This window comes from Haemorhous mexicanus, chromosome 6 (genome assembly GCF_027477595.1).
Source record: "Haemorhous mexicanus isolate bHaeMex1 chromosome 6, bHaeMex1.pri, whole genome shotgun sequence".
NCBI classification, from domain to species: Eukaryota; Metazoa; Chordata; class Aves; order Passeriformes; family Fringillidae; genus Haemorhous; species Haemorhous mexicanus.
This window is the reverse complement of record NC_082346.1, coordinates 59,019,715-59,047,627: the sequence shown is the minus strand read 5'-3', so window position 1 is coordinate 59,047,627 and position 27,913 is coordinate 59,019,715. Positions and strand designations below refer to the sequence as shown.

At 45.0% G+C, this 27,913-nt stretch overlaps 1 protein-coding gene across 6 annotated transcripts; it reads left to right on the top strand.

The window, feature by feature from the left end:
* The first annotated feature begins 97 nt into the window (after positions 1-97).
* ZBTB1 (zinc finger and BTB domain containing 1) lies at positions 98-27,202 on the top strand. 6 transcript variants are annotated; one of them, XR_009487060.1, is made up of 3 exons: positions 98-2,994; positions 13,017-24,464; positions 25,408-27,202. XR_009487060.1 is itself a non-coding variant. In XM_059850498.1 (3 exons), the coding sequence occupies exons 2-3, from the start codon at positions 13,037-13,039 to the stop codon at positions 25,442-25,444; spliced, it is 1,929 nt and encodes a 642-aa protein (XP_059706481.1). In that variant the 5' UTR covers positions 3,546-3,685; positions 13,017-13,036; the 3' UTR covers positions 25,445-27,202. The 6 variants fall into 6 exon arrangements, 1 of the variants encoding a protein (XP_059706481.1); XR_009487059.1 differs by lacking the exon at positions 98-2,994 and adding an exon at positions 3,038-3,212; XR_009487058.1 differs by lacking the exon at positions 98-2,994 and adding an exon at positions 3,546-3,685.
* Positions 27,203-27,913: the final 711 nt, after the last annotated feature.

Here is a 27,913-nt window from a genome sequence, read left to right as displayed (position 1 = left end):
CCCGGGAAACGCGAGCGCGGCCCCTGCGCGCCCCGGCCGTGCGGTGGGCGCGGCCCCTGCGCGGCTGCGGGCGGCACTGCCCGCGCTGCTCGCCCGCAGCTCCTGAGCGAGGGAGGGAGGGAGCGTGTGCACCCCCGTGGGGGATTTTTTGGGAGGGTGCGTGTTTTCCCGTGCCTTGCCAAAGGCGTCAGCCTGGGCGGGGGGCTCGGCTTCTTGACCGCCCAGTGGCGGAGTGTGGTCTGCTGGGCGCCTCCGCTTTCGGCATAAAGTGTGTGGGGTTGGCGGGTGTTTGCTGGTTTGGGTTGGGTTGGTTTTTTGTTTTGGTTTTGGGGTGGATTTTGTTTGTTTGTTTGTTTGTTTTGTTTTTCACAGGAAAAAAAAAAAGTAAAGGAGCTTCCCCGGTCTGGCCGGGAATGGAAGAGAAGATGCGATCTGGCTTCCTCGCCAATGTCTGCGGCCTCTGTGCTGCTTTAACCACCGCGAGTCCTGAGGACGCAGCGTTTCTCTGTCAGGCCTCCTCCTCCGGTCGCTCACTGATGCTAAACCAGGGGTTATTTTAGGCGAGAGCAGCTGTGCCGGGTGAGGTGCCAGGCAGAGGAGGAGGCACAGGCGGCACTCCCACCCTTGACCGCGATTGCCGGGCCACCAGCAGCCCCTCCCGGGCAGGGATGGGCTTCTCCCGGGAAAGGCGAGCGCGGCCCCGGCGAGCCCGAGCCTCCGCTCCGGCACTCAGTACCACCTCCGAGGTGTCTTTCCGATGAATGTAACCAAATTGCGTTCTGAACCTGTTCAAACGTCCAGTCCATATAGCGTCATGCTGCCACCAGGTTCATTTGATGTTCACACGTTGTTTTTCCAGCTGGAAAAGGCGGTGAAAAAATCACTATTTGTGTGGTTTTGTCATGATTTTGGTACAGTTTCCAAGATCTATCACACCCACCTCCTCCATGGCATCTCTGCTGACTCAGGGCCTCTGCAGAAGATACTCAGTGCCTCGGATCATCCCTCTTGGTTTCTTCTCAGCATTTGATAATTTGTAGTCCATTTTCTTTTTGCATCCCCATAACTGCAGTTCTTGAATATTAAAGGCAAATAATGTCCCTGGCCACCAGAATGCATCAGCTTCTGGGGCTGTTTCCAGGCAGCCTGAGCCTGGGTGGATGATGAAGATGGGCTGAGAGATGACAGACGGTAGGGTCCAAAGAATTTTCATCCATGTGTTTGCTGCTTATTGACCAGCACAGCTTTATATTTTCCATTGCCTTATGTTTTATTTCTTCTGTTTTAAATATAAAGCTCGCAGGACTCAGAGACCATCTTTCCCTCCTGTGTTTGCACAGCAGCAGAATTGAGAGACTATGAAGCTATAATCCTGCTGCTCCTGTAAATATTAGTACCCATTTTTCTTCTCCAAAAGAGGTTGGCAGTAGGTGGCTCAAGGTTTTGTACTCTATTTTGGGTTATTTATCATATTTATTAACCTGTGTACGGAACAAGTCGCTATTTGCAGATGGCATGTTATTTATTTAAATGATTAATTATTTACATATTATTTAGGTTGACTCTGGTCCAAAGAGGACTTTGAAGAGCTTCAGAGAAACCAAAGCTAAACTGATGAAAGCGGTGGTGAGGATTGAATTTGGTGTTTTGCTGTAAAACACAGGCAATGATATCACTCACAGCCAGTACAAAGTGACACAGCCTATGCTGGTGGGTCAGAAAGACATCAGAATATAATCACAGCTCTCTCCATGTGTGTTCCTACCCCCTCCTCCTCTATGGTCAGAAAATAATAATTAAAAAAAAATTGGAAATGTAAGTGTGGTGGGAAGGCAGTAAGAGAAGGGGGGTGGTGAGAAAGGGGGACTGCCTTGTGCTCCACCTTACCGGAGGTGGCAGGAGCTCCCGGTGTGACGCACATGGGACAGAGCAAGAGGCTGCACAAGCCCCTCGTGGGTGCTCTTGGTTTGTGCTGCCCTGAGGTGTGTAAAGAGGTGGGGAGAAAAAGACTCTTGAACCATAAGGAAAGCAACCTTTCAGTGTGATTTGAAAACCACCACTCTCTTGGCTTATGGAGGCTGTTAATTTAACTTCCTATAAAACAGGAAAACCTACAAAGCAGCTGTAATGTGGGGATCCCTCCACGTTCTGTGGGAGCTGGTATCTTACAGCCACAGAATTTTTTTCCCCTTGGCACTGCTACATACCCCTGAGGCAAGGCTGAAGCAGAGTGAGAGGGGAAACGGGGATTTTTTAGACACATTCTGAAAGACATATTTTGAAAGCTCTGCTTTTATTCTGTAGTGGTGAGAAAATCCCCAGATAGACCCAGGAGGAAGGGCTGATCCTCCATTTGGAAACTAGGATTGTGTTAGTTGGGTTTGTCCTGTTTGCTTACAAATAGGAGGGATGCCTCAGTAAAACCTTCAGGGTCACTCAAGCAGGGATGGATGCTGGTACATTTTAACATTGTGGCATTTTATTTTGTTGCCTTTTTTTGTTACTTTTGCCATTTTCAAATATGTAATGCAATCTCTTAGTTTTGCTATGATTAAGTTTGCCCCTTTGGCTTGTCAGATACTTAGAGGGATCTCAGTTGCAGCAATATAAAAACAATGGTATCTCCAGAAACTGAATGACGGAGCTGTGAGGATTAAACACTTACAATGCTTGTGCTGAAGAACAAATGTCACTTTGGGGGTGGAAAAGTCAAGTGGTAAGACCTGGAGGAAAGCCTGACCTGGCTTATGTTTTCTCTCAGATCTGCGGCAGATAGCAGGGGGGCCGGAAATCCCACTTACTCACATGGGATAGTTCCGGAGAAGCTGGATGTTGTCACACAGGAGAGGTCCAGACACTGGTGGGAAGAGGGCCTGGAACAGCTCCTGGAAGGATGAAAAAAAGCGCTGTTCTCGGGATCTTTGACAGAGAGTGGCGGTGGCTGCCAGCCCTGTGCTCCTGCATCACCGTGAAGCTCCAGGAGGGAGGGCGGAGGTATTAACGTGTGAAATTGCAGAGAGAAGGAAATACTTCCTCAAGCAGCTCGCAGTGGTTTTCTCGCAGTTGAACTGTCCCACGCGGGGGCCGTGGGGCTGCGGTACAACACTCCATCGCCGGACACCCACACGGGTGACCGGAGCCTCCCCGTTAGCACCGGCCACGGCCGCTTCTGGGGGAAAGCAGAGACTCCCCGTTCCCTGCGGCGAGCCCGGGTGCGCGGGGAAGGGGCGGACTGCTGGGAGCCGGGAGAGCAGCGAGGCGGGACAGCCCGGCCGTGGGGTCCCGGTGGGAGCTCGCCGGCGAACGCTGCCCCGCCGCGGGTCCGGGGGGCTCCGCCGGAGGACGGGGAGGAGCCGGGCTGAGTGGGCTCCGGCAGCGCCAGCCCGCGCCGCGCCGCGTCCCCGGCGGCATGGGAGGAGAGCGGAGCGCGGCAGGGAGCCGCCCGCCGGGCCCCGGCATTGGCGGCGGCGCAGCAGCGCTGGCAGCGGCGGCGCCGGGAGCCGCGGCCGCCGAGGGGAGGGGTCCGGCTCCGTGCGGTCGCGGCGGAGCCGGCGCTGCGGCAGCGGCAGCGCGGCGGGGCGGAAGTCCTTTGTTGCAGCCGCGGCGGCAGCGGCAGCAGCAGCAGCGGCGGGAGCGGCGCGGGCACAGCTCCCCGTCGGCGGCCGCCGCCTCTCCCCGAGCCGCGGTAAGCGGGGCCCGGGGGCCGCCGCCGGGACCCGGGGAGGAGGAGGTGGGAGGCGGCCGCAGCTCCGCCGGCGGCGGGAGGTGGGAAGTGCCGAGCGGCGGCGTGGCCCGGCGCGGCCCGCCATAGTGGCGGCGGCGCTGCCAGGTAGGGGCTTTCCAGCCGCGGCCGGTCCCTGGCCGGCGGCCGGAGCGGTGACCTTGCGCCCGGCGGCCGGGCAGGGCACGGCGCGGAGCGGAGCGGCGCCGCGGGGACCGCGCGGGGGCTGAGCGGCGGCGCCGCGGCGGCGGCTCCGGCTCGCTCTTTCCCTCCCTTCTGCCCTCCCTCCTTCTCTCCGGGGGTCGCGGCGGGCGCGCTCCACCTGCGGGGCGGGGGTCGGGGGATGCCGCGCTGGAGAGCGAGAAGCGGCCTAGGGAGGTGCAGGGGCGAGAGGCGGGGAAGGGAAGGGCACCGCGCCGCCCGCGTGGCTCCGGGGCTCGAAGTCGCGGTAAACATCTCGAGTGCCGCTATTGCGCCTGGCCCCGGCCCCCGCCGTGGGTCCCGCCGCTTCTCTTCTTTTTGTCTTCACGAAATAAACGCCCCAAAACTTCGAGTGAGTTGCGGTAGTTCAGCGAAAAACGGAGCGGAGCTGCAGCCCGGAGGGAATGCTCCACCCTGCCAGGCGGGAGACTTGGGTTTCACTCGGGGCTGGCAGTGCGCTGGATCGCCGTGGAGGCGGCTGGAAAGGAAGGGGAATACTTTTGTCACATAAAAAACAAACCCTGTGCCGCTGTGGGAGCGGTGGCGAAAGTCTTGTTCTTCAGAGGACTCCTCTTTTCCGCTCGGATAGAAAGGTAGTTGAAGAGAGTAGAGGAAATGGGACTGAAAACGCTGTGAGTTTGGGGCTGGGGTTTTATTCCTCTCTATTTTTCAGGATTTTTTTGTAACTCAGTTTCTCAAGTTTACCTCTTGTTTCAGCTGATACAGGAGTGCCGGTTCCTCTTGACACGTAGGCGTTGGTAAACGGGTAGCATGGCTTGGACGCTGCTTAATATTTGGGTGTTTACTGCCAGGCTGTCACTTGCTTGCATTATTTCCCTCGCACTCGAGTATCGCAAGGTACAGCACGCACTGCAAAACTATCCGGGGTTGCAACAGTGCGGTGTTCCTTAGGCATTTAATTACACTAAACAAACATTCCTTTAATTAAAGGTGTTTGTTTAACATTCCTCATTACAGCTCTTGGAAAAACCCACAGAGCAGCCGTGAGCAGGGGGATGCGGGCTTCTCGTTTTTGCCGAATTACAAGTTAAGCTTTCATGGCGAGCGGAGGAGAGGCGGGAGAGGCGTTGGGACCATATGGCCGTGGGGAAAACCGGCCAAACGCGAGCGGTTGCAGAGATTTTCCTAGGCAGCAACAGCAAAGCGAGTTGACGAGATTGTGGAGAGATTTTTGGATGACTGGCCAGAAAACCTAAGGAGTAACAAGTAGTATTAGCTGCACTCTGCTGATGTTTGAGGTAGCAGGGAACCAGCACCCACTGTGGGGGTTGGATGCAGGTAATGAAGATGTGGGTTGGTGCTGTGTGGGAAGCTCAGAGAAGTAATAGAAGCCACTTCTTCCTAGTAGCCAGAAAGTTTTGTGTGGAATAAGATCACAGACTTAACAGATGCTTCAGCTCTGCTTGCAGAAGTCTTTCCCTTCATGGGACTCAACCATTGTTGTCACTGGCACAGGAATTAGCAGCGATTACATTGAGAGTGCTCTTGCCAACCAGGGATTTGGGTTTTTAGATGCTTTCTTACTTGAATGTCAGTGGCTGCTTCTTTCACAGATTTCTGTTCATGCTGACAGCGGAAAGCTCTGAAAATCCAGGATGGACAAAGCTGCAATAGCTATTTACCTGCTGGATGGAAATAGAATAGCTGCTCAGAACTGAGATAGTGAAAGTTTCCTGATAAAAGCCCGGTGTCCTTTCTCTCAGTTTTTACAGCTGGGCCTCTTACTAGAGTTGTTCTGGACCTACACCCATGTAGAGTGAGAAGCCATGTGTTCATTTTTCAGTTTGGGCAGTGGTTCTCCAGCAGTTGGGTTATTCAGCCCTGCCTCTGCTTGGGAATGGTAAACACCCTCACCCAAAGAGTTCTGCTGCGGACACAGTGTGTGGGCACAGCAGCTGACATAATTTGCATGAGGACCGTTTATATCCTCAGATTGGTCTGGTAATTTTTAATTTGTGCACACAGTGTCACTGCGAAACTCCAGAATTCAATGGTCTTTTGCTTTTTCTCCCCCATATAAGACCTATTTCATTAGATGGAGACTCCAGTAGCCTTATTTTTATTTTTCGTATGCTGAAGGTAAAATGTGAAACATTAAAACCGGGAAGAGTCAAGAAAACCTGTAGTCTGATCTGTGTGTCACAAGTTACCATGCTTCATTCATGTGCATCCAGCAACTTGTTACACCGAAGTGCAACCTGTATTTAGCCAAGGATCCTTTCCTGGAAGGCACCTGGGACTTCATTTGAGGGTCTCAAGATGTGGTTAAGCCACCAAGATGCCTCCAGAAGTTGAAAGTTGGTGTAACACAGAGAGCTGAGATGAAAAGGCTCATCTTTCTGCTGCAAAGCATTAATTGGGTGTCATAGTTTTTTCCCCACTAATAGTTTCTTTTAAACATATCATTACCATGTTGCCTGACAACTGTAAAGGTGTCAGATAAAAGATAACTGTGACTTTCTAGAGTCAAACTTTGTGGCTCGCAAGTTACTTTTAAGGACTGCATAAGGTCTCTCTAGGACTTCTACTCCCTAGATCTGATCTAAAGTTGTTTGAAGTTGAGATGGGGCTTCAGCACAAACTCATTTTTCTTATTTTTTTCTGCCAAGCTGTATTTCTTGTCTTTCGAGGACTGTTCTGACCTAAGACTATGTAATGTATCTTAACTAATTTTCAGTTAGCAGTTGAGAAGCATAACTTGCTAAAATTTGATGTCTGTTTCTCATTTGTGGGCATGGATGCTGAATCAGCAGAGAATTGCTGGCTGAGCAGTGGAGAACAGGGCATCCAGGAGCTCTGACAGCTCATGCTGGAGGCTTTGGAGGATCTTCCCTTCCCCTGGTTTAAATCTAGCCCAAATGCCATGAAACTTGTTCCTGTACATTGTCCAGGAGTCGGTTTAAAATGAGTTGATCCAGCCATCAGGATGTGTCTGAAGATGAGTATCTGCCTCATGGGAATCATCTTCCCAGCTGACATGCCTGAAAGGCAGGTGATTGGAAGGACTGGGAGAGGAGGATAAATTATACCTTTAGTCCTTCATAGCCTGAATAATGGACCTTAATTACATTTTCCCTGGCAGTACATGGAATTCCCATAGCTATTTTAATTTATGATCAAGGCTATGCTTGCAATGCAAACTGATGCATACACGCTGTTGAGGTGGACAGTTGTCACCTGGCCCCAAGTTCTTTGCTGTTTTTTTGGTGTTTGTGTAAACTGAGGCACCCAGAGCAATCTCTATGGCTTCCTATTGAGTATATCTAGGGAAAAGGTGTAGCCTGTTGACAGCTCTGTGGTCAGTGCAGTAGCAGAACACAAAAACTTCTTGGGTGTTGTGTGGAGAATTTATACATGTTCCATAGGATTTTCTGCCGCATGTCAATGCTGTCATTTAGGAATCCAGGCTTTTTGGTAGATCTGACCCACAATGGCAAAATTAGGGGGAAGAGTTCTTGGGAACCCACACCAGGGTGGGGTATGGAGACAGACAGTGATGGGAGATTTGCTTTCTGATCCTCCTGCGCTTGTTTTTTGGATAACTGGGCGTTGTTCGCTTGAGGTTTTCCAGTCTCATTTTCTATTAGCACCAAATTCTCCACTCATTTATTACACTTTTGTCCAGCCTGTTCTTGGTTTCCAAAGAAAAGGAGCCAGTAACTAAGCATGTAAGTGCTATGTTTTTGCCTGCTCAGCAGTGGAAATGCTGGGTTTTGAAAACCACCTACTAATTTTAGGAGCCGAAAGGCTCCTGAATTCTGAACCTTGTGGTATGTCTGTTTTAAAGACAGAGAAGTTAGCAAAAGAACTCCACTCCTTCTTTGCTTGAGGACTTTTTTAACTTCTTTTGTTTTAAAATGTCTCAGAAAACTTTCGAGAGTGAGGAAATGATGGCATGGAGCTGTAGTAAATACCTATTTTTTCTTGTTAGCAGACTTAAAAACAACATAATTGGTTAGTGTAGTAGTGCAGCTTAACCTTGTTCATGGTCACATCTGAATAGTATCTAAGTGGTTCTTCAAAAGAAAAGTCTGGTGGCAGACAAGTAGCTTGAATCAAAGCTTGGCTGTGTAAAAATAAATACTTACTAGGGAAATAAAATGCTTGTGGAGACTTGGAGTTTGAAAATCAGAGTGAAAATACCCAAGTCAAATACCTTCAGTTTTCATTTTCATATCAGATGCTTTTCTAGCACAATTTTTCAGAACACCTCTGCATCATTCAGCATTGCTTCCAATGTGGCCTGTGCTGCATTTATCACACAAATCAATCGTTGCTGAAGATGGAGTCACTTGGGTTCCCTGTGGACTTGTGAGGTTGGTGTCTCCAGGATTTGGATGCTTCACAAAGTGTGCTAGTCCACTGGGCAAGTGGCTGGTGATTCTCTTCTCTTTGAAAAAGAGGATCAGAAATAATTAAAAGCTTTGGATTGACAAACTCACCTGTATGGAGCTTTAATTTTCCAAGATAACTCAGTGTTTAATACCTACAGAGGATAGCTCCCATTGGCCTCAGTTGCCACCACTGGTGTTTACCTGTGTGAATAAATTGGACATCCAAAAAATGTAAGCCAGGTTTATTAAAAAACCCAAAACTGAAAGATTGAAATTACTTGTCCTGTCATTGACAGCAATGGGATTATGTTCTCTAAGCAGTGTTCATTGCTGTGAGATTCTCCTTTTTGTTCCCCACTGCTCATTCACTTCACATCCTCCAAATGCTTGGCCAAATGAGCAGGGATCTTGTCTTGTACTGCTCAGATCCAGGCCTGGATAGATCCAGAGGATGTGCTGAGTAAGGGAAATTTTGGTAAGAGGGATGGAAGAATATACTTGGGTATATACACAATATATGTGTATCCTTGAATTTTCTGTAAAAAGACCTGTTTTCATTCTAATAACTGGGGTTTTTTTCTAAAGCAAACTTCAAAAATAGTTAGCAGTACCGATCCACCCACATGAGTGATAAATACAGATTGCTGCCATTTTAGCAATTAAAGTAACAAAGTAATGATAAATTACCATTTTCTGAGGACTTGCTCTTGTTGGGAAGAGTTTGTTATCAAGCCTGTCCTGCTTGTTGATGGCAAAGGGATGGCAGGATTGGGGATTTGGGGTGCAGTTCCTGCTCTGAAGGCATGAATGCTGCAATTGTTTTCCACCCATCCTCCAGGAGGAGTCTGTCTGTGGTTTTTACCCCTTCTGCCCTAGGCCCTTCCTGGCTCTTCCCAGCCCCTTGGCAAGTGGCTTCTTCCTTTGTTAAGACCCTCATTGCACCCATCTTTAATTCCCACAGCTGCTTCCAAATCCCAGTGCCCTTCTCTTGGCTCAGCACTGTGCTCCCAGCCTGCCCGTTTCTTCTCTCCAGATTTCCAGAGGGTTTCCATCACAATCTCCCTGTGTCTTCCCTACATCCCTTCCTGGCTCTGGCTCTCCCTCAGCCAGAGCTGGGCATCTTCTCCATCAGCTACCTTGAGGGAAGCTGAGACCCTGTGGTGAGTCATGCTGTGGAGCAGTTTCCAGGAGGCTTTGCTATCAGCTGTGACATTGTGGAGGTGGCACATAGAATCATGGAATGGTTTGGATTGGAAGGGATCTTTAAATGCCATATAGTCCAACTCCCCTGCAATGAGCAGGGATATTAACAAAATCAGGCTGCTCAGAGCCCAATCCAGCCTGGCCTTGAGTGTTTCCAGGTTTGGGGCATCCACCACCCCTCTGGGCAACCTGTGCCAGTGTCTCAACACCCTCAAAATAAAAAAATTCTTCCCTCTATCTGAATCAACCCTTTTGTAGTTTAAAACCACTGTGGATGGCTCAGGCAGGCCCCTGTTTACTAAACAGCTGCAATAAGATGAAATGTTCTCCTGTAATCTGAAGTTTCAATAACGAAGAAAAGTCTTAAGTATGAATAAAGTGATAATTTGTATCTTCTCCCCCTGAAGCATATAGTTTGGCCAAATTCAGGCAGATTTTTATATTGTGACAACATATCTAAGTCATAACGCTTTGTCCCACATAAATTATCTCCTGAAAGGTTTTGGAAGAGAAACTTTTAATTTCTAAATGAAAAAATAATAATCTGCATACATGAAAGCTTTTTCTTAGCCTCAGTTTTGGAACCGTTTTGGCTGAGGTCTTCTGTGGAGGAGGGAAAAAAAGTAATCAGTCCAAGGTTTCAGAAGGAAAGTTTTGATGTTGCTGGTTGAAATGTGTTGAAGTTTTAAATAGCCCAACACAGGCTCTTGTGGTGGGGAAGTTACATCCAGCAGGTTAATACAGCATCCAGAGGCAGGATGCCAGGACTGTCATTAACATAAATAACCTCATACACTCAGTTTTAATACCTACATGTAGTGCTGCTGTGGTAGAGACCAAGTACATGTCAAATCCAAAACCTTGCTGTCCTGTTCAAGCAGCCTCATGCTCCGCCCTTTTTTCCCTGAGCAGTGGCATTGCCAGTGGGTCATTGTTGCATGTCAGGATCCACATGCTAAAAGCTTTGCAGGACTTATCTGTCAAAAGAAGAAATATCTTTTACTATTTTCAGAGAAGAAGACTTGAAAAAGGCCAGTTTGTGTGCTATCACTTGTTCCCACCATCTGGAAACAACCCCATCTGCAGGTGCCTGCAGATAGTTTGTGACCACCTGTTTTGTACTGGTTTGCAGTTTGTATTGCTGTTTTTCTATTGGAGGACACAGTGGAGTGTATCTAGTGTAAAAAAACCACAATTAAATAAAACAATTTGAACTTGCCACTTTATGAGGATGGGGAAGTTACCATGAGCTGTCCTGAGCCTTTTCTTGTCGTGCTGGCAGCTCATACCGCCAGGCCAGTGGTGCCTTAGACGGGATCATCTCATTTTCTCGTTGGTTTTCACTCTTAAAATGTGGAAATTGAAGTTAATTCTTTATCATTATGCAGCTGCCATTCTTAATACAATAGATTGAGTAACATTTAAGCATCTAATGAATCTCCTCAAATCCAAAACACGTTACCACTTGGAAGAATATGAAGTGCACTTTTGTTATTACTTGATGTCAAGAGCTTTGCTGTTCTGCACAGAAACTTCTGAAATCACCCGGTGACACGGATGATAATCAGTTTCTGTTGAAAAGATGTGGAGTTGCTTCAGAGGTTCTCCTGCTTTCAAAGACTGCCTTGCAAGTTAGTAAAAAAAGAGAATTCCATGCAATGAGTGGACATCACTGGGCTAAACCAATCTGAAAATTATTATGGCAGGGTGCTAGCCTAGAGTTCTGGGTGTGGAGGGTTGGGTTGAGAGGAGAGGAGCAGATGCTCATTGTCAGGGTAGTTCAACTCAAGTCTCAACGTTCCTGTTGCCAGACAAGATCTTGTGCTGGGGGTGATCCATAGGAACTGCTGTGTGAGTTGGCAGTAGGGAATATTGCTGGGTGGGGTGAGCATGTTCTTTTCTCGAGATCTTGGGAGCCTTTCTGCCATGGCAGTCCTTTGTGGAATGAAGAACAGGGACTTAATTCTAGGTTTGCTGCTTAACAAGCCAGGCAACGCCTATGACTTGCGAATTCAACACTAATTGTAGAATTTAATTTCTCTACCCATTTTTCCCCCTAGGAGATGTAAGCTGTTAGGGAAATAAGAAGAAAAACGGAGCATTTGTGTGTGTGTTGTGTTTAAATTTTGTGCAGTTGAAAGAGTGGTTGCAAATCAATCCATGCATTTAATTGAGTCATAGAATGCCCTTTAGTATATATTATTTGCTAGCCTGGACTTTATTTGCACAAACCTCATACAGTTATTTGCATTGTTTGCAATAACCTTTCAAAATGTTAAGAATCCTCATTACTGCTTTATGGTTTTCATTTCAGTTAGGGTGTTCTCTATACCCTCTTCTGGTTCCTTACCACCTCAGCCTGGGCAGTTAGAACAGCTTATGTGTATCAGTAAAGGTTTTCCAAAGTGAGTCGTGACTAGGTGCTGGCCACACTTGGTGCAGTTTGTCTTTAATCAAACACACACCTCCTGTATACACTGCATTTCTTCTGGATATTTTTGTTAACATAAACCATGACGTTTTATTCCTCTTTTCTCTTGAGGAAGAGAAGTCAGTCCTTTCACATAGAGCAACCCTCAGCACTGGCAGACCTTTCTCTCCAGTCTTTGCCGAGCCTTCATTTCACCATGGCTCCACCTCTGGCTTGTTGGCTCTCTCAGTTCTCCATTGCTGAGTTTGTCTTTGTCCGGTTTCCCATCTACATGTTTTGGTTACATTTCAGCGCTCTGAACGAGTGGTTTTGAGAGCAGTTGGAGGCACGGCGTGCACCACTTCCTGCCTCTGCAGTCCCTGTGGCTGTCACGCAGCTCGCCTGGTCACCATCTGCAGCTCTGGGCTCGAATGTGGGACGTGCCACCGCAGTTGGGCTGCCCTCTGCTTCTGAGAAGGCATTCGAGTTTGCAGTTCCTGGTTTGCAGGACGCCTTGCAGAGAAGGTTGAGATGGTCCCTCAGCTGCCACAAAGAGCAAAATGTGTGGAGTAGCTTGTGTGGGTGCTCTTTTGTCTCTTAATTTCCTTTAATGGGGAGGGAAAGACCAGTTTGAGCCTGGCCTGGTTTCCAGTGTGTGTTGCATTATGTGCCTGTTGGACTGACAGATAAAAAGGCAAGTTGAGACTGAAGAGTGGTTTCTGACAACCTTGTATAGGTGTTGTCCTGGGGCCATCTTACAGAAGTCTACCCTGTGAAGTTTTTGAAGTTCTGCATTCAGAATTCATATCTGAAAACCTTGGCTGTAGGACTTGGAGATATATTTGCTAATTTATATTCTAGCAGCTCTGATTGACATGTATGCTGGTTATGTTTATTAGTTTACTAGTCTTGTAAGTCTAGTGGTGAGCACATGGAATTATGGATGCTTTCAGTGGCATCAATATTCAGAAGTAGTTACCAGCAGAGATCTCCCGACAGGAAGCTGTACTGCAGACAGGCAGAATAGGAAGATCTAGAGAGAAAAGAGATGGCAGTTCCTCCCTACGTTGCTGTAGGCTTTGGGTTTTGTGCTTGTGATTTAACAGATACCTTTTTCTTTATGCAGGGTTGTAAACGAAGTACAAGATGGCAAAAACCAGCCATAGCAACTATGTCCTTCAGCAGCTAAACAAGCAAAGAGAGTGGGGCTTTCTGTGCGACTGCTGCATCGCTATCGATGATATTTATTTTCAAGCACATAAAGCAGTCCTTGCTGCCTGCAGCGCCTATTTTAGGATGTTTTTTATGAACCATCAAAACACTACAGCCCAGCTGAATCTAAGCAACATGAAGATTAGTGCTGAATGCTTTGATCTTATTTTACAGTTCATGTATTTAGGAAAAATTATGACAGCCCCTGCCAATTTTGAGCAATTTAAAGTGGCCATGAACTATTTACAGCTATATAATGTACCTGAGTGTCTGGAAGATATACAGGACACAGACTCATCTAGTTTAAAATGTTCATCTCCTGCTTCTAGCACCCAGACTAGCAAAATGATATTTGGTGTGAGAATGTATGAAGACGCACTTGCTAGAAATGGCACCGAAGCAAACAGGTGGGGCATGGAGCCACCAAGTTCAACGGTAAATACGTCCCATAACAAAGAGCCCGAGGAAGAAACTTTGCACCTCAACAGCTTCCCCGAGCAACTGTTTGATGTCTGCAAAAAAAGCACCACGTCCAAATTCTCTCACACAAAAGAGCGCGTGTCACACTCGCGGCGGTTTGGAAGGAGCTTCACCTGCGACAGCTGTGGGTTTAGTTTTAGCTGTGAAAAGCTACTGGATGAGCACGTGTTAACATGCACCAACAGGCATTCCTACCAAAGTGCCAGGTACTACAGTGCTGAGAAAATAGACTTTAGTGAAAAGAACTCTACTTCTAAAATGATCTCCACACAAACAGAAAAATACAAGGGGGACTCGAACCATGCTGCGGACGATTCGTCGTCTCCCGTGTCAAACATCACGAGCAGAAAAAGCAGCACTGTTGCCTCCGAGACATCAGGTGAAGAAGGAAGCAGAGCCTCTGAGAGGAAGAGGATTATCATCAAGGTGGAGCCAGAGGACAATCCTACGGATGAGCTGAAGGATTTTAATATTATCAAGGTGGCAGATAAAGACTGCAATGAGTCTTCTGACAATGACGACCTAGACGATGAACAGGAAGAGCCGCTTTACAGATACTACGTCGAGGAAGAGATGAGAGAGAAGAGAAATGCTCGGAAGACTCTAAAGCCTCGCTTATCCATGGATGAGGATGAAAGAAAGTGTTTGAAAAGTCCACGGCACCTTAACAGCAAGGCTTCTTCAGTGCAAGAAGATGTGGAGAATGCTCCCTGTGAACTTTGTGGGCTAACGATCACTGAGGAAGATCTGTCCTCTCATTATTTATCCAAACACATAGAAAATATATGTGCTTGTGGCAAGTGTGGTCAAATACTGGTCAAAGGCAAGCAGCTACAGGAGCATGCACAGACCTGTGGAGAACCCCAGGATCTGACCATGAACGGGATCAGAAATTCTGAGGAGAAAATGGACTTGGAAGAAAACCCCGAGGAGCAGTCAGAAATAAGGGACATGATGTTTGCAGAGATGCTGGAGGACTTCAGGGACAGTCACTTCCAAATGAACAGCCTTCAAAAAAACCAGTTATACAAGCATTCTGCCTGTCCTTTCCGATGCCCTAATTGCGGCCAGCGTTTTGATACTGAAAACCTAGTGGTTGAACATATGTCAAACTGCCTGGAGCAAGATCTGTTCAAGAACTCCATGCTGGAAGAGAACGAGAGGGATCACAGGCGTAAGCATTTCTGCAACCTTTGCGGGAAAGGATTTTATCAGCGTTGCCACTTGCGGGAACACTATACCGTTCATACCAAGGAAAAACAGTTTGTTTGTCAGACATGTGGGAAGCAGTTCTTAAGAGAGCGCCAGTTGCGGCTCCACAATGATATGCACAAAGGCATGGCCAGGTATGTCTGTTCCATTTGTGATCAAGGAAACTTCCGAAAACATGACCATGTACGGCATATGATATCTCACTTATCAGCTGGAGAGACTATATGCCAGGTCTGCTTTCAGATATTCCCAAATAATGAGCAACTGGAGCAGCACAGGGATGTTCATCTGTATACATGTGGAGTATGTGGAGCAAAATTTAATTTGAGGAAAGATATGAGATCTCACTATAATGCCAAGCATTTGAAAAGAACATAAGCATAAATATACTGTTAAAGCATTAAGTTGACAGCAGAGAGAACACCAAAGCAAAGCATAAGTATAGTAAAAAAATTTGAAAAGGAAAAAAAATTGAAAATAAGTCTCTTTTTTATTATTTTTTTAAGACCCTCCTAACCATAGGTGTCTATTTAGGCTCATTAAGTATAAAGCTTTGAAAAGCATCATGTGTTTAATTATTACATTTTCACTGTTTCCTAATACCAGTTTCTGTTCTTAATTTTATTGTTTTACTACGTAGATATACAAATCATTATTTTTAAACTGTAGATTAAAAGCACAATGTTACCCCTTCACTGACTGCTATTAAACAGTTCTCGGATCCACGTCCGTAAGATGAGTGCTTTAATATTTCCATGTGTTGTTTCTTCATGTGAAAATTTTAGATGCCAGCAATTAATGTGCAAGAGCATAATTGTTCATAATCCCCAAATTAATTTTCAAAATGACAAAAAAAGCCAAACAAACCCAAACCAACAATGCCAAGAAATAATCCTTTGGGCTCTGACTCTGCTGCAGGGGCAGAGCTGGCTGTCCTGGTCCCCTGCTTCTTGGCTTTGTTGGAAGGTGCTTCCCAGGGGTGAGAGCACATAGGCTCAGTTAACCCTTGCAGGCTTGGGCTGCTGTGCACAAGGGGGAAGGGAATTAATGACTCTTGGGAAAACCGAGGGGTTCCAGCACAGTGGTCGTGTTCCAGATGGGAAGTCCTAGCAGAGCTGTTCAACTGATGTTGGCCTTTCTTTCACTGTCTGTACCTCTGTGGGTATATTTAACCTGCTTATCCTAACATATAAGGGAGGAGTGGCCGTGGTGGGTTGCTAGGAGTGCAGTATGGCCATGTGCACTGAACACTGCATTTTCAGCCTAGCTGTGAACTGTGTCTTGCTGCTTGTGTTGGAAAGTTAAAAGCAGGGTGAGTGTGGAGATAGTCCCATTGCTTGGGACCTTAAGGTTTTTTTGCTTCTTGTTTTCATATTTTATGAATGTTCTGTTTTTCAACAAGAATATAATAAGAAAAGACTGCAGAGTTTACTTAATAAATGTAAAGATATTTTATGCCTTATAAGATTTCTTTCTGATTCTAGCAGAGCCCTAATCTGTGCAGCTTGTCTCTTAATTTAATTGAATTTTAAAATCCTACTAAGTACCAGTTGACACCAATTCAGTGAGGCACTTTGGCCTTTGAGAGAGCAACTGGCTTTGACTCTCAGGCACCAGCTGTCTAAACGTTTGTTAAGTGTGTGATTTGTGGTGGGGTGGAGGAAAGGATCCTAATACATAATTGTGGAGAAAACAATTAAAAAATAAAACTTGGTTGTACTTTCTCCCAGCAGATCTCACTTTATCAAAGAGGGTGGTAATGCTATTTCCCGCTGAGCTATGGAGGGAGGAAAGTAATTTAGATCAGCAATTAAGGCAGTTGGATTAGATGATCATTGCAGGTCCCTTCCAGCTGAAATGTTCTATCACCTCATGTGCCAGTGGTGGAGTTGAGAATAGGAGCCAAGAGCTGATGGTCTAGTCCAGGGCTTTCATGTGCTTGTTTCTGTCAGAGTTGAGTTTCATTCCTAGTTTCTTGGGGATTATGGGGATTATTAATTTTAGACTATTCATAGGAGTGAATATACAATTCAGAATCTCCACTTCAGCTGTTAAAAGTAGTATGAGTTGCCTTGCATTTATTCAATTTCAAATGTGCATTAGGATTTCTCTTGGTTGGCAGACGTGTGCATTTTTGCAGTGATGGAGAAGGCTCCCCCACCAGCCCTTGGTCCTCAGCCAGCAGCTGCTCTGAGGCACCGGCTGCTTTGGGCATAGTTTAGTGAGCTTTTAGTGTTTTGTTTTAACTGCTCAGTCCTTTGTTTTGTTGTATGATGCTGAAGTCAACCGAGTCCTCAACAGCACTGGAGCCAAAAGAGCACAGGCAGGAATACATGAATACTCCAGCACTCCGGAGCTGGGGGCTTCATAAACCGCACACAGTGATTCTCTGACATGCAGGTTATCCCTTGCAGTATCAGCTGGATTGGGAAAAGCAGTCAAGGGAAGTGAAGGAGAACTGGAGAGCACTGGGGGAGCTGGCAGGAGGGTCTCTGGCACTGGAGGAGTGGGAAGAATGACTGGGAGAAGAGATCCTGAATGGGAGGGAGTGGCAAAGGCAGGCAGGCAGGATCAGAGCTGTGCAGTGGGAAGCAAATCCCAAAGGTGGCGTGGAGGGGGTGGCTGGAGGAGTGGATAAAATGTCCCGGCTGTGAGAGCGGAGTGAGGATGACTCAGCTTGGCTGGGGAGCTGTGGGCCTGAGCCATGAGCTCACGAACGCCGGTTGCGTACCAAGCACGGCCGGCCCCGCTGCCCGCAGCGCCGCGGGGACACGGCACAGGCCAGATTAAAGACCTTGCTGAAAGGTAGGAGGTGACCTCTGCCATGTAAGGGATCAGTCCTGAATTCGGTGAAGGGCTAAGGGTGATTTATAGAGCCTCCTGCTCAGGATCAGGAGCCCTTGTTTAGAGCCTATTGGTCTGAACTTGACCCAAAAATGTTTCTTAAAAATGTGACTTCCTAGTGCAAGTAGACCTGTCAACTACAGAAGTTAAATGGAGAAACTGGGAATGATGGTGTTTACGTGTACTATCTAACTTTATAAACACCCTGAATACCTCTGTTTTTCAATTATAAGCTGTGTTGTTGTAGTAGCCTTTCAAAGTAGTTTGTTAAACCTTTCCAACTGAACTTGAATTGATGTTTTTTCCTGTTCTAGGGAAACAAAACCCAGTGCCTTGGAGTTCACATGTATGAAAGTCCATGCTAAGGCTCACAAAGAGCATGAATTGCACTGCAGGGAAGCTTAAAAGTGGATCTACTTACATGTAGGCAGAAAAAATCAGAATGACTGAAGTAGCCTGAGAAGGGATCAAGGCCAGTAATGGAGAACATAAACAAGTCAGCCTGGCTTGCAATAGATGAGTGTTTAAATAGATGAGTATTTGAGATGAAATGTAAAAGCGTGCAGGAGAACAGCATGGGACTGTTAGAGAAAAGGCCTGGAGTGACAGGAGGAATTTGGCTGCTGTGAAAGGGGAGAAGGTCTGGGTGCTGAGGCAGCCTGGGGCTGGCCACTCCTGAATGTTCTCCCCAGAATGGGACAATATCTGCAGGGGAGTGAAATGATGGTGTTTCAGTGCTTCTACCATACCAAAATGATTTAATGTGGAGACAGAACAAAAACAGACGTGAAAAAAAAGCAAGAGCAGTTATCCTCGAAGTTTTGCTGTTACTTGAAAGATCGTGAAGGGGAAGCAAAAATATTTTATTTAAGAGTTCTCCTCTCATTTGTGCTTTTCTCTTGCCATAACATTGTTCCTTTCCATCTCCTTAGTGAACATAAGTGTGTAAAAACACTTAATCTTTTAAACTGGAGGTGTAAGCATTGCACAAGGCGTAGCCAGAAAGAAAAAGATTTGCTGGATGCCATAAGTTATATTTTAAAGTGATTTGCTATTCTTATTTTTGGAGGACCTCTCTGTGTTCTGTTGTTTTTCCCATTTTGGGAGTGCTATGGGCTGCAATCCTAAGAATTTTTAAGTGGCCAGCCTAGCTCTTAGCTTTCAAGATTTACTGAAAGTTAAAAAGAGGGAATTCATGAAAACCTGGGATGAGCTTTAAAATATCACAAAAACTATTGAGCTTCTTTTTCAGTTTCAGAGGAGGTGTTTAAAATGTTAATATATATATACTTGTAAATGTTTCCTGCTGACTTGTTAGTTCAAAGAGTACTTACATTTGTGTATAATGATATTTGTAGCCAACAGGTCTGTGGAGAAATCTTGATTTCAATAAATAGAGTATCATGGAATTCTAAGAATTTATGCTTTAATTAGGGGATTTCTCTATGTAATACTTTCAGTTGGTGTAAAACATATAATTCAGCGTATTTTTTATTCAAAGCTGTAGACAGAAAATATATTGCCCTGTATTAAAAATACATTATTATAAAAGTGAATAGTTTGACTACACGATTGTATTTGAATACTCTAGTGCTAAACCATCAAGAGTCTCAGAGCTATTAGTGAGGTCACGAATTTGCCCCTGGAGGCTGTGCCACCTTGATCCCTGGCAGCCCTTTACTTCTCTCCATTAGTTTCAGCTCTCCTCTCCCCTGTGTGCCACCCTCTCCATTATCAAAGAGCATGTACCTATGGAGCTGCACAATGCACTGAATCAAACAACAGGCTTTTTTCTATTCCCTGTGGGGCTGGTTTTTGGCTGGATCAGTTCCCTGCTGTGCTTCCCTCTCCATCTCTGTGTCAGATCTAGTGCAAGCACAATAGAAGGGGTGGCATGAGAGGAGGAGTGAGTGGCTGGGAGGGGGCTCCTTTGCTTAGAGCATGTCCCAAATTTAACTCGGTCTCTGTCTCCCCCAAGCATCCTCGGGGAAGCTGAACTCTTACATTCATCTCCTATTTCCTGATAAGGAAAAAGGCAGCCCAGCCTCTTACAGATGAGACACATCTCTGCTATCTGCCCTCTTCGTGAGAACTGGAAACCTTCCTGCATTCAGCTCATCCCACAAATATGCTCTGGAGCTTTCTCAGTGTTTCTTGAAGCAGACTGGGTAGTGCTCTGCACCACTGGGTTTGTGTGGTTGGCCTGGCCCGAGGCCAGGAATGAGCTGGGCCCCTTGTCTGGCCAAACACCAGGAATGGCTCCCACCTTCCTCTGGCCTTCCTGCCCTCCAGCTGTGGACCCAGATGCAGCTGTGGAGCTCCTCTGTTGCCCTGTGCCCCTCACTGCTTTTCTCAGAAGGGGAGACAGTCGTCTCATTTTGGTCTAATGCTAAAGCTCAGGGTAATTCCATGTGTAAATTAAGCTGATGCTGGCAGTATCTGTTACTATCCCTGTGTGCTTCTGACTTTTAAGTGCTTCTCAATCTCAGAGAGTTAAAAATCAAACCTTCTGACTTCCCTAATTCTCAGCTGGTTTGATGCTTGTCACAGACTTAAAGACCTACAAGATGAAGCATGACTAATTTGACTTTATAAAGTCTGCTGAAAGCTAGAAATTAGGAACATATTTTCAAAAGCTGACATTTCTGTAGTTCTCAGCTATAAACCAGTTTTCTGTATTTTCTTCCAGCTTCCAAAAAACTCCTAAAATATTGCTGTGCGGTGTATTGAGACGTGTGAGTAGGCTGAGATTTTGTAGGAGAAAGATGCCAAAAATCAGGACACATTTTATAAATTAAGTGTCTTTTGCTACTTTTACAGTCACTTCCACAATTCTGGAATTAATTGTGATTTTATTTTTTTAATGCACAAAGACAAATCTTAATTTGTAACAGGGCAGTAGAGCTCATGACTCAGGAATCACTTCATCATGACTATAAATATTCAGCCCTGAAACAAACAGCCCATGTTCCTTTTCATGTACTTGAATGGCCAGTGCCAGCTTCATAGGAGAAATGCTATCAGATCTTTATTTGGGTTATTTTTACCCTCAAATATCTTGAAGGGTGGGGATTTTTTATTAATTTAAGACATAAGAAAATAACGCTGTGCATCGTGCTTTTAGAAAAATGGTTTTCAGTAATTCATGCAGATTCCCTGTGTAAGAGTGGTTGGAAATACATTTCTAAAGTTTCTTATTAATATATTAAAGGGAACATAACAGAACTGTGACATGAGAACTCTTCAGATGGTCCAAGGCCAGGTTTGATTGTCTCTTTTGTGTAGCCAGTGTGGCACACCTCACCCCAGCAACCTTGAGGTTCAGACGTGGTCAGAATCTTTGATTCTTTTGCCAGAAAATGAAAAGGTTTAATACTTTCCTGTGCCTTCTGGCATACTAAAAACCGTAGTAAATCTTCCTGCAGCTACAACCACAAAAACAATGCTGCATGTAGAATTTCCGGTGGGAGGAAAAAAAAAGAAATGGTTGAAGAACTTCCCTCTCTGACAAAGTTCTGCTGCATTTATTGTTTTCACTAAACTTACGTGTGATTTGCATCAATGACATTTTGGGGTGTACTTTTTTTTTGTCTGCCAATAAGACGTGACTTCAGATAAATATGCCTTGTAGTTCTGTAGACATCCCAAGACTCCTGACAGGGAATGAATGCATCCCTTATAGGCCTCTAAATCCTGGAAGCTGTGTAGATTGTAGGAAATCCACTGGAAATCAGGACTGTTGTAAATCCTTAGTTTCTCAATTTGTCTGTCAGGCAAAGTGCCACCAGTGTCAGAAATTGCCAAGGTCTCTGCAGCAGCTGTGTTGCCAACACAAAAGATGCAAAAATCAGTCTTTCTCCCTCTCTTTTCCCCCATCTCCCCCGATGACAAGGTTGCTATTTTAGAAATGCATCCTTTCAGCTCTTTTATTTGCCTTTTTTTTAAATTTGTTTTTTGAAAAGGAAGATTTGCTTTCTTGCTGTTTTAAAGCAATGATTAGGGCTAAGAAGTAGCTTTTTTTAATAGTTCTCACATGTTCAGTTAAACCTACACAACTCAGTAATACCTGTTCTCTCCTTTTTAGGTAACCATCCCACTACATTGCGGGTGGTCACCAGAGGGACTTCTGCTTCTGACTCCCCAGAAAATGAAAGGGAAAAATAACATATTGTCCTTCTGTCCATGGCAAAAGCCCCAAAGACCATGAAAGTTTGTGGAAATGCAGATAAGCTGGCTAAAAATAGAGTTTGCTGAATCCCATAAATTGCTTTTGGTTTTGGCAGCAGATACACCAGACTTCTGGTATCGGTTATGCTCCTCTTACACAAGTCGTTGTTAGGGCTTTTATTTAGGATGCTAAAGATGGTGCCCTGGTTTCTTCCCTGCCTGTGGGTTTCCTACTGGTACCTACTGGTAGAGTCCCAGCTTTCAAATTACTGAGGTTCTGGTTTCTAGCCATTGGTTATTGAATTGCTTAGAATAAATCAGAAACATTTTAAGAGACAAAATCTCAAGTATCCCTCCTTTGGGAAAAAGATAGATACAGTGATATTTTAGGAAGAAGAAATACAGGGTGGGATCTCTTGGAACCAATGAAGAAATTGTCTTAGTATGTCCCACAGCCCAGGAGAAAGCTCAGATGTCTGAGCTACATTGTTATCAGGTGAATTAAATAGAAGTTATGTACACTTACATATGCTGTAAAATATGACACTTAATACTCGGCATGCCTGGAAGTCTGAGGGTTAGCCCCACCTAGTCTGCTTTCAGATGGATTGTGTTTCACTTAGATTTTACTGGCCATTGCTGACACAGTCAGTTCTGCCAGAAAAGACAGAGGTCCTGATGTACAGTAACTTAAAAAGTGGAAAATAACTCAGTCAAGACACAAGAGATTTTACAGTAATTGTTACAGTTCTTTCAGCTTTAGTTTGTTGTGCAAAGAGTTAAATAGTTCAAAGGCGGTTTCCTTTGGAGAATGTTTATTTGATCAAGTTCAGTGTGGCTTAGACCCCAAATAGAAATACCAACTTCACACAGAGCACTGCTATGAGAGAAGGAATGAATAGTCTGTGGCCTCCCAGACCTCACAAGCTATGTTGGTTTGTTACACAGAGTAAAAACAAAGATGTCCCTTAGAACAGATATACATTAACTCAGTGTATTTCACACACCACATCTTTTATCTCCCATCTACTTCTCTCCCTGGTCCTTTGGGCTGTGACAAGGCCACTGAGATCCTGTATGAACTACAGTCTCCTCAGTGAAAAGCATATATGGTGTCACTGGACCATTCAAGCTACTTAGATTGTTAGAGAATGTTAGGGGAGCTACTGTTTACTAAGACTGAAGTACTACATCCTTTGGATTTTGGAACAGTGCTTATCTTTGCTTCTTGGTTCCCTTTACATTGCAGGAAGCAGGGTGAGGAAGAACCCAGTGGGTGCTTTTCTTAGATGGAGCCTGGAAGATCTTGTTGGCTGAGGCGTGTTGTTGTTTTTTGTCTTCAGGTCCTTAGCTGGCTGAATCTTCAGACTTCTAATAAATGCACTAAGCCTTGAAAAAGCATTATTAATGCATGATGAGATTCACCAAGTTCAGCCACTGAACATAAGAATGGAACCCATGCAGATGCTGTTAGCTCAGGAACCTGGTATGGAGCCAGATCTGGAGAGCCATCTTTGATCTGTCTCCAGATCCTCCTTTTATTTGTAAACATCCAGCTAATCACAGACTTCCTCTGACTTTGATGAAGTGGAAGGAGCCGCATCCTCTGAAAGCTCTGGGAAGGGCTGGAATTCTGCAGAGGCTCAGGATGCGGGGATGGGGGCTCCAGCGCCATCTCGTGGCTCGCTGGGAACGCGCCTGTCCTTGTTCCCAGGGCTGGAATGCTCCAGTTTGCCGGGAGAAGGCGAAGCAGATCCTCCCGCGGCTGTGCATCCCCAAACAGTTCTGTGCTTAGGGCAGCTGGGCGGTTTTAGTCTGCGAGGAGGGCACAACGTTTTATCTCTGATCTCCCTTCCTGCGGGCTGCAGGCTCCCGGCAGTGCTGGCAGCTCCTTGTGTGCTACACCCCACCCCACCACAGCTGGCACTGATTAGCAGTGTTTCTGCTGTCTCATCGGAAAAATGTGATTTAATATTCACAGGCAGCCCACCTTCCCGCACTCAGAGGTGGTCCCACACAGCACAGCCGATGTATTTCAGGGAGGTGGTGGAATGAAGCTCAGTTGTGTGTGTGAGTTGTTCATGATTTGGAAATGACAGAAATTCTGGACTGCAAAGTGCAGGCTAACATGGTAATGAACAGCAATGGCAAACACTGATGTCCAGGGGAAAAACAGCGCTCACATGCATACTATATAGTTAGAACATATTTTTTCCCTCCTTTGATGGTTTACAAAAAAAAAAAAAAGTACTTCCTGACATCTAAGCTAGTAGTGTAAGAGTTACTTTGCAATAACAGCACTGGTCCAGTGAATTCCCCTCCAAGATTTTAAGGATGTGGTAGGCAGACATATGGCCTTGCTGCCAGGAGCAGCAGTACTTTGAAGGTAGCAGTTTGCCCAAGACGTGTTTCTCCTGTTCACATTGCCCTCACGGCACAAAGCAAAAGCCTTTTGTCCCAGCTGGCCTTTTTGCCCACCTTTAGTATGTGACATGGCACAGAGGGCAGATAAAATACCAGACAAGCCTGGCCTGGCACATGCAGTGACTGAGGGCCTGGCCACAGTGCACACCAAGGTGTGGAGCATCACTCGAGGCTTTCCTCTCCAAGGTGTGCCAGGAAATTCAGCCCTGGGCTGGCCTCAAGGATGCTTTGGCAGGTAAGTAATGCAAAGAGCTGCTAAACCTGGCTTCATGTGCAGCCTCTGCAGTGTAGACACAACCACTTGGGCCAGGGCTGCCACAGTCTCATAGAAACACCAAGTGTAAGTTATCCAGAAGTGTCACAATCATATACTGTGTACAATGTGATTCACATATCCAGAGAAAGAAGTCAGTGTGCAAAAAAAACCCCAACAACCCTGAGGATTGTCCTCAAAAACTACAACCATGCATTTCCAGTTTCTCGATTGTTCCTCTCGGACACAAAGCGGCTCATAATTGTCATGAACGAGTGTGGTTGAAAGAGACTTCCTGAAATTGTAAATATTTATATAATTTATCTGCATTTAACCTAAAATAAGAATTTGGGGGGTGTGTGGAGTGTGTGTGTTGAGTAAATACATAACAGTTAGCTCTGAGGCAAGATAAAAAAAAAAACACAACCAAAAATACAGTCAAATATGAAGCAGAAAGAAGTATTCCAGATTGGGGGTGTTCCATGCTGTGAGTGGCTGAGGGAAAATAATACTTGTGCAATTTTTTGAGCATCCACTAAGCCAAGCCATAAACCACTGCTGGAAAGTAACACATACAGTATGAAAACTTACTTCTGGGAGGTTTGGGAAGTGAAGTTTTTCTTCAGCAAATCTGTAGCTGTTTTGAAAACAGAAGGCAAAGGAAAAAGAAGCAAAAGTTTCTGAAACAAGATGACAACATTGTTTAAGGTCGTGTTCTGGTGGGGTAGGGGTTGAAGGAAATGTATGGTTTTTTAAAAGAGTCCCTGACTGTGGTGGGTGCTCTGAATATAACTGAAGGATGGGTATTTAGAGCAAAACCACACATGGTGAGGTGGGAGGGACCACATCATGCTAGCAAATACAGTACTGCAGTGCGGGCTTCTGACTTTTAATATTTTTCTTGCATTTCTTTTCTGCATGGCAGTAGTGAAATAGGGACTTCTAAGCTTCTGAACAACTGAGAGAACCAGATTTGGAGAAGACATGAGGAAGAACTGGTCGGCAAAAGATTTCATAAAAACTCAGAACCTCGTGTGCCAGATCTGAATTGGCACCACCTTTGCTTTTTTGACATACTGCAGCAGTCGCAAAAGGCACCAAAGCAGTCAAATTAGAACATGCAGTAAAAGTCGTTTTGGACTCTTCTATGTATCATAAATCTTACTTCTTTGTGACTATTACTTGCAGCTGTAAGAAACAAATTTGAAGTCTTTCATGGAGCAGACAGCCAAAAGAGGCAGATGCCAGGTGTTAAGGGCTGCACTGAAATGAATTTGCAAAATTTCTATCCACATGCTGGAGTGCTCCTTTTCTGAAATGAGGCTTTTTAGAGTTGCTGTCAAAAACTGTGCAGATTTTTTAGTTCAAACATTACAAGTGTATACTCATGCACAATGCTAAACTATCAAGTGTTAAAAAAAAAGAAAGGTGAAAAAAAAATCTTAAAAACTGAGGACAGAGGGTCCCTGAGAAAGGACAGGATGGTGAGAGAGATCCAGCTGACATGATTTCCCCTGCTGCCATGATCATCATTTGCAAGCTGAAGAGGACCTTCCATGGAGCACAGTGCTTGTATGTGGAGAGTAAAGAAATGGTGCTCTGGTCTTTTAAAAAGAATGGTGAAAATTTTTTACCAACAAGGAGATGAGTAAATGTAAAATAATTTTCACAGGGCACAGGGTGCACGTTGTTCTCGAGCTAAGCCTTGCAAAAGCTGGCTTGAAGAGGAGAATCAGACATTCATGTTCAGATTTGAACATTTTAGGAACAGTAATGTTTCCAGCTAAATTAATGGGGGAAGGGAAAAACCCTAACTAAAAAAGCAATAAGGCAGTAAATGTTCCAAATTAGGAAGCATGAATTATAAAAATATCAATTTCTTTTGCTTCCCTCAGACAACAGTGGATCAAATTAAGACATGTAAGCAGACTAAACATGCTGATTATATTCTGCTGTAGTTACATATTTTACTAATTCTACTCATGATTATAAAAGGATGTTTCATTGTTTACTATAACTGTTATCTCAAGAAGAGTCTGTCTATAATTTTATTTATAATTGGCATCATTTTCATTACTGTTGTTACAAAGTGTGTACAATATTGTCTGTATTGCAGCTTGTATAGGGCATGTGTCTGTGCTTGCTTTACTCTTTTTGAGTTTATAAAGTTACTATACGAATGCAAGAAAAGATGTTCAGATATTTTTGAATGTGGTTCCTTAATCTAATTACGTAGCCCCCAATGTTTCAGCATATAGATGTTGAAGGTATCAGCCTTATTAACACATAACACCTTAATGCAGATATTTTAAAAGCCTCCAATGCAGCACTGGAATGCTGACGCTTCAGTCCCAGTGGCTGTATGGAGCAAAGGGGAGGATGGTGAATATCTGGGCAAAGCTGGATACCACTGGGGACTCTGCAGGGAGAAGGCACAAGATACCTAAGGGCAAATGGGATGTGCTTTCTATAGAAAACATGAAGGACCTTAAGAGCAGGACCACCACAAAGCAGAGGAGAAAAGGGAATACATTTATAGCATCGCCTTCAACAGTATACAAAGTGTAGGACATCTAGAACAGGCTGTGACTGTTCTGTAACTTAGCAATTACTTCCAGTCTATGTAGAGTATCAGTAAAGACATTCCAGGTTAGTTATCATCATCTTTAAAGCTTATTCTGTGCTTTGCAACAGTATCTTTAATAAAATACTCTTACAAATCTGCTTATTATTCTGATTTAATTCCATCTTATACCTGAGTTGATAACAGTCCTGGCAACAGGGTGAAGGTACCACCTGCTTCATCGGCTCCTGTGTTTTTCCCATTCACCTGCTAATGACAAGAGGGAAAACAGAGATGAATAATTACCAAATAATCATAGAAATGAGAAAACAAGAGGAATTAATATCATGCTACTACTCAATTATTATAAAAATTGTTCACACTAAGCATATCAGTAAATCTGAGAGATTAATCACATACTGATCTCTGAGTAGAGAAGTATTGATCATTGCCTGTGTTTACACTACACCATTTATCTTGTTTAAGACTTAGCATAATTTTCCAGCTTTACAGTTACTGCCAATAATTGCAGTATATTATTTAACCCCATCACAGCAGTTCTAGATGAAATTCCCTGTTTTCATTTATTTACCCCCTGGACCAAATAGGTTATCCTTTTAATATCTTCAAACAAGACCAAGCAGAGTTCAGGTACATTAACAGATCAGAATTCAGAATAATCCTGGCAAGGTGCAGATGGGATCTGAAAAGATACTATTTAATAGGAACAAGTGCAAGCTGGAACCATTAGCTATGCAAGTAAAGGAACAGCTGTTTACTTTCATAGAATCCTAGAATGGTTTGGGTTGGAAGGGACCTTAAGAACCATCTCATTCCAGTGCCCTGCCATGGGCAGGGGCACCTTTCA